Source organism: Octopus sinensis, linkage group LG7, assembly GCF_006345805.1.
Source record: "Octopus sinensis linkage group LG7, ASM634580v1, whole genome shotgun sequence".
In the NCBI taxonomy this organism is placed as follows: domain Eukaryota; kingdom Metazoa; phylum Mollusca; class Cephalopoda; order Octopoda; family Octopodidae; genus Octopus; species Octopus sinensis.
This window is the reverse complement of record NC_043003.1, coordinates 111,643,570-111,650,760: the sequence shown is the minus strand read 5'-3', so window position 1 is coordinate 111,650,760 and position 7,191 is coordinate 111,643,570. Positions and strand designations below refer to the sequence as shown.

The window sequence follows — 7,191 nt, the reverse complement described above, 5'->3', positions numbered from 1 at the left end:
GGTTATTGCTATGATTGTTGTTCTTAGTACATTCCTTTATTCCATCGGTGCCTTTGTTGTAGAATCTTAATTTTCTCCTATATCGTGTTTTTCTTAGAGGTATATCATAACAAATGTAGGACGGCAATCGTAAGTAACAACTCATCGAGTAGTTTTGGCGAAACCTTCTAATGTTACCAGAAATCAGAAAAATCCATCTCCCCATATATTGGAAGTTATTCATTCTATATATTGATTTCTAGGGTTTACCCATTATGTCTCACTCTTTCTATCTCTGTATATATATATATATATATATATATATATATAATATATATATATATATTATATATATATACATGGAAAACTGTAGCTTGAATGGTGTTCTACAGTTAGTTATCAAGACTGTGAACAGTCTGATCGAATTGTCCGTCAATTCTGTCTGCGAAATGATGAGGAGCCTACTTAACTCTTATACCATACCGAAGTGCAGAGTCTGTCAAAAGGAAGCTGTGTTTTACGCTTTATTGAGATGTTTCATTTATATAATATCTTTTTCTTTGAAGGCACTCCACTATTTGCTTCATTGAGGGCCCCAAGGTGTGATATCTTTTTCTTTGTGATATATTCACAAAACTATATGATTTGAATTAGTTATTGCAAAGAAACAGAAAAATTCTTGTTGATTGTAAATCATTTATCACTACTTTCATTTTGAAAATGGTGTTGTTTAAGACTAACATTCCAGAACGTCAGTTCCATCAATTTTCACAACTTGATTCTTTGAAAGATGAATTAATCGATGAGGATTTAACTACATATCGCAGCTATTTACAATCATTGCACGATAACATGGTGGAGCGATTTCATGATGTTATTGCACTGAATATTCCAATTTGGTATAACAATCCGTTTGAGGTCGAAGCAGACCATTGCGAGGATGATGTTCAGGAGGAATTGATAGAATTACAAAATGAAAATGACGCCACAGTACGATATTGCCGTAATGGCAGGAAAGGTTTGTGGCACCATCAGAGTATACTTAATTCCAACCCCAATCCGTGGAAACATCTGAAATTACTGTTACGTGACTTCCCGATCACATTCCTTGTTGAATCTTGTTTTAACCATGTTGGAAATTTATTTTCCCATAAAAGAATTGGACTGGGTGTGATAGAAGGAGGAAACTTGCTGCTAAAGTTTAAAGCCGAATGTATCTGCACTAGCTGGATTGCACCAGACACATGGTTCTCATTAAAAAACGTTTTATTATTTTCCTTTATAATACAATCATTAATTTGGGGAAAATGAAAATCAGTGTAAAAGAAAGCGCGTGTCTGCATAACATAGATTTAACATCAGACTTTTATTCACACTATTGGCCACACTAAACCCACAATAAGGCATTTGTAAACAACAGCATATTTAGTCCAAACGGCACTAAGAGGGCAAGGAATCTACGATATATTGTGTGTGTGTCAAATGATGCAGGGGGCCCTGGGGGATTTCGTGTTGGTGGTGTTGTGTCAGGTTTTTTTTTTACACAAGTGGGCGATGAATCATTTTTTGACCGATAGATGTGTGATATTGCAATTTGCTGCGAAAATTCTGGGGAACACTGGTCTAAAGGGATTATCTTTTATCATAAATGAACTGTTTCATTGCTGTAAATGCATTGCCATTACGCAATTTACTCATTGCTGTTTTGAGCTTTCCCTTCGATGCAACTTGCATTGGTTTCAATTTTCGATATTTAGCCTTTCAGAAATGGTATCGAATGCATTAATGCAGTTACCAGCTCTCTGTTTATGATCCAGATTCATTTGTGAGACGTGGCAGCAAGAACAGCACACATTTATTCTCTGCATGCGAGTTGACACGGAAAGATTGTGAGGGACCCATTGCCCCAATTGGCTGACTTTCCAGATGGCACGCAGGTGTCGATGAATAGTTGAAATATCAAATCCAAATTCCTCTGCTAGTTCCTCAACAGTTACGATGAGAATGTGTTTCACCGGGGTTTGCAAGACGTCCTCGTCAAGCTCTACAGATCTTCCAGGACGAAGCTCGTATTCTAGGCTGTAGTTTCAGGCTCGGAATTCCTGGAACCACTGTTGACACTGGCTTTCGCATATTGTACTGCATATGCTGCATTGGTATCCCTTGCACTTTCTGCTGCGTTGTTGCCTTTACTGAATTCATACAGCAAAATATGCCGAATATGCACCTATTTCACATCCATTATAACATTGAAAATGTAACAGTTAAAATCAAACTGCACTCTTCAAACTTTGTACTAAGAATAAGGACACGGTGACGTTACTATATGCGTTTATAGCAAATTGATGGAGGTAGATTATTTCCCACCAATATTTTAGTTCATGCAATTAAAAAAACATTATTTTCCATGTGATGACTCACTATATATAATCACACATATGACAGGCTTCTTTCATTATGTGTCTCCAATACTCTAGTCGACCCGAAGCTATAGTGGAATATATATACTCGCTCGAGTTAGGATTGACTCCGACACCATATGGTGGACTTATCACAGGGACACTATTAAAAATGATATATACAAATGTTACTTTTTGTAACAGTGTTCATTCTTTTTCATCATGTTTCTGCTTCTATTCCACTGGAATTGTTGGTTACCACCGCCGATTTCTTCGTCTTTCTTTTCGATCGAAACTGTTATCCTCACCTAAACTTATATATAGTTTCCTTTCATACTCCATCACATAGTTTTAACTCATTTCTTACGTTTTACTATTTCTGAAGGCATACACATACTCATATTTCTCCTATACACCTCACACATATACTCATACGTTTTTAGATCATACAAATACAAATTAACTAATATGCGTCTGCTTATTTTATGGAGCTGCTAGAAATCCCAAAACAGATATTGGGTTTTATAATCTTGCGCACTAATTGAAAGCATTTTGCTGCACGTTATAATTCCTATTGAATTTCAATACAGCAATACAGACTTTCTTTCCAATACTGTAATGTATTTCCTTGCACCTCTAATTTAATAACTGAAGCATATTTATTTCAAACTGGGAAACATGATTCTTTGTTACGTTAATTTATAAAGCTCTATTTATTTTTCAGTTTGTTTATTGTAGTCTTTATATAGATTAATTGCTTGAGATTTGCAACGCCTCACAGTCACAGTGTCTTCATATTCACACAGAGAACAAAAGAAAAAATCTAAAAACAAATATTACATCTCAAATTGTTCTACTAGTTAATGGAAGACTTAAAGGAGATATAAGATGATTCATTACCTGGTGTGAATTACAGTGAAAAAAAAAGTGGCAGAAAGTACAGTAAGCTGATAATGATAATGGTTTTTATGGTAATGGTGATAATGATGAATTATGATAATAATGATGATGATGATAGTGATTGTTTTATCTGTATTGTACATAACCAGTCAAAGCTGTCCAAAGTACACTGCGTGATGAACAGGAGATATAAAATATGTCTAGAGTGTGGAAAACAAGTTACATAAAAACGAAGAGAAGTTTAAGAGATGCTGTGCATTTAAAGCAGGGCCAAGTTAATGAAATTACAAGTAATCACACATAATAAATTTAAAAATAATTATAACGCAACACATTTATTAAAGTAAGATATTTATTTAAGCAGAAAATAAAACTTGAAAATCTCTAGTAGAAATGAGTTCGAACACTTGTCATCTCTATTTGTGTGCCTTTACACCTACAGCATTGTCCTGGAAACAAATGTGCCGCTAGTGCATTTTAACTCATTCCAAGTTGTAATTAGTCAGAGGATATCACTATTTTTGTTTATTATGATATTCTTGAATTATTTCTATTCATCAACATCCTGTCTCTCTCCTATATTTCGACCCCAGTCGCTTTCCTTATCACAAATACACAACCCCCTGAATCAAACTCTGGTTGATTCAATTGTATCAAATTACGACTTACTTTTAAAAGGACAATGAATATTGGACTCAAATTTTAACACAACGCCTGCAATTTTGGGGAAGGTATAAATCGATTACATCGACCCCAGTGTTGAACAGGTACTTATTTTATCGATCATGAAAGCATGAAAGCTAAAGTCGACCTCGGTGGAATGTGGACTTAGAAGTTAAAGGCAAACGAAATGCCGCTGAACCATTTACCAGGCTTTATAACAATTCTGCCAAATCACCGCATTAATGAGGATGTATATCATCATCCTAATCTTTATAATCACTATTTTTGTAATGCAACATAGCTTTTTGTGGTTCACTGTTTATTTTATCAAATACTCCTTTTATGCCCATTTGTGCTCTCCATAACAATTTAGAAACTTTTTTCTTCCTTGTCATATTTTGACATATTTATCCTACTACTTGCTAATGTGGTTTCCTCCGGCTGTGGACTATTCTTCATTGTTTTTTCTTCTATCATCAAAGGATCGGGCCAGGGAGTAAAGGCAATTCGGGTATTTGAAGGATTTTAAAGTTTAGACTAGAGTTGTACTAAAATGAATGACTTCGGATCCTGTCTGTGTTAATGATATGTTTTGTCTGATTCTAATATACCACTGTAGCAAGTCTTCAGGTGGTTCTTGGCGCTACAAGGGCTTGTATCTTCTACTCTGCACCCTCAGCTGTAGAAATGAGCTGCTATGTCACTGGTGCTAAGCTGTATCGGCCTTTCCCTTTCCCCTGGATAACATAGGTGGTGGCTCGTATGCATGGGATATTGCTGGTCTTCCATAAAGAACCTCACCCGGACTTATGCCTCGGAGAGCGACTTTCTAGGTGTAATCCCATGGTCATTCATCAGCAAAGGGGTTCTTTACTCTTTACTCATATAAGGCAGCGAGCTGACAGAATCGTTAGCACATCGGACGAAATGCGTAACGGCATTTTGTGTCTTTACGCTCTTAGTTCAGTTTGTACATATGTTATCAACTCTTTCATCATTTCAAGGTTGATAACATAGGTGATAGTTGAGCACTGGGGTCGATGTAAGCGACTTGTTCCCTCATATGAAACTGTTGGTCCTGTGCCAAAATTTGAAATCAGTATTCATTCTGTATACGCGCATAGCACTTTCCATGTCAATAATACAAGTAACACCGTTTCGTGGTTGCCGGTAAATCCGATCGCTTTTCCTCTTGGCGTTATGCAATATTTAAAACAGCTGACAACGTGAAACCTAGAAGCCATCTATCACAACTCGTTAAAATGCTTCAAAGGCACTGAAATAATACATGATTTGTAGATGTATATTAAAGAGTTGTCCTCTTAAAGGCCAATATGGATTACCAGTTGTATATGCAAAGGAGAGAACAATGCACAGATTTACGCTTTTTGACTTCTATTACCCTGTTAAGCAGTTTTCCAAACGTATGCATATTCACAACAAAACGGTTTGTGATTTAGTAAAGCAAATAGCATTACTCAATAGAAAAGTTGCCAGCATAGAATAAACAAAAAAATAACACGAGTTAAAATATAGGATAGATAAATTAAGAATCGAACCCGTCATGTATATTAGATTATAAAATCTACTTCTTCCAGGAAACAATAATATATGATCTGAATTATTTTCAAATACGCCCGCAGTGATAAATCTGATCGTTCGTGAGCTTGGGAAATATATGTTTGCTTAGATTAATGGATGAAGAAGCTATGGGGTTTTGAGGATTTATGATTGTAAAAATCACAAATGGCAACGTAATGGCTCTGATAATCCTAAATTCTTAAAAGCAAAACACAGTAGAGTATCCATATTACAAGTCTATAGAATTGTTCCCCAAAATCTACAAATCCCTTACGTCGATATTCTCCAATACACTTTCAGCTCACTTGGAACCACAATAACTGTTTAACAGAGGAGCCGAAAGTGTACTAAAAATGGTTTCATGACAGTGAAGAATATCTGCTAGCTAACACAATTAGAATAAACAAGGGTAAATGAAAGCTAGTTTAGGTGTTAATGAACGAAAAACAAAATAATATGACCCGATGCTCTTAGAAATTTTAAACATTCGATAAAAATAATTAGCACATTGCTAACACTAGACACCAAGCATATATTTCTAATATGGAAAATGCCCACAAAAAGAAAGCAAAAGAAAATTATTTAAACTAATATCAGTAATCGCTCCGAGCGAAAACGTATCCTTTCTACTATTTTCTCACTTATCCGTCACTAACACACCTCTTGAACGGAAGCAGCCACATGTTAAAAATAGATGGTAATATATCTCTTTAATAAGGTTGAATTAAAACTATTTATCACATTTCATAATCAGCATGGAAAAGTTTTCATAAACTCACCTGGGAAATAAAATGTGTATAGGAGTAAACAATTTCTTAAAATTAGTATGAAAAGGAAATTGATTAAGCCTGATAATGGAAAATAGAGTCACACGTTGAAAGCAGAGAATAATAAAGTAGAATCATCCACTGCAACGTAGTGAAAGGAAAGAGAAGAATCAGAAAGGAAGTCAAGCTGACATTAAGCATTGAACATTATATGTTATAATGTAAGAACTCTTGCATGACCACAAAACCAAATACTGAAACCGTAAAAGAATAACAGATTACATGAGGAACAAGTAATTTTAATGCTAGTTTATAAGATGTGAGTAAACCAGTGGAATTTCTTTTTCAAATTACGTAATCAATTGTAAAATATTTGGATATTTTCTGTTAAGATTCATTAAAAAAAACAAAAAAAATATAAACCATCATGAAATGCAGGAATGAAACTCATGTGAGGAATTATGGAGCTTAACATTCCATATAGTTCACAACTCTGAGGTGATTATTTCAATTTTTCAAAGAAACAAATACTTTGATCTTCTGTGTTGGAAATAAAAAATTAATATTTCTATATTTTGAATAACGCATTTAAGCATATGTAATAAAACATATGAGTATAAAATCACTAGCTACCATAGTTGTAAACTACAGTTTCAGTCTAAGAAATTGGAAGGTAGTGAATGAGAGTTCTTCTACAAACTTACTTGGAACCAACCTAAAGCTGATAAAGATAGCATATATAAACTCTAATCAGAGTGAGTGCAGGGCTTCGTTTAAAAGGCGAACAGTACAGACAAATAATGGTAAAATAGAAAATACCCAAATGCAATCTAAGGGAAAGATTAGCGTCGTCTCATACAGGAATATGAAAAGCACTAAAGGACTGCCTTAATATATTACAA

General features: G+C 34.7%; 1 protein-coding gene across 1 annotated transcript in view; it reads left to right on the top strand.

The window, feature by feature from the left end:
* The first annotated feature begins 699 nt into the window (after positions 1–699).
* LOC115214517 overlaps positions 700–7,191 on the top strand; it is a 147,548-nt gene continuing 141,056 nt past the window's right edge. Inside the window, exon 1 of the mRNA XM_029783716.1 lies at positions 700–997. Within this exon, the coding sequence (XP_029639576.1) occupies positions 700–997 (298 nt within the window). The remainder of the gene's footprint in view (positions 998–7,191) is intronic.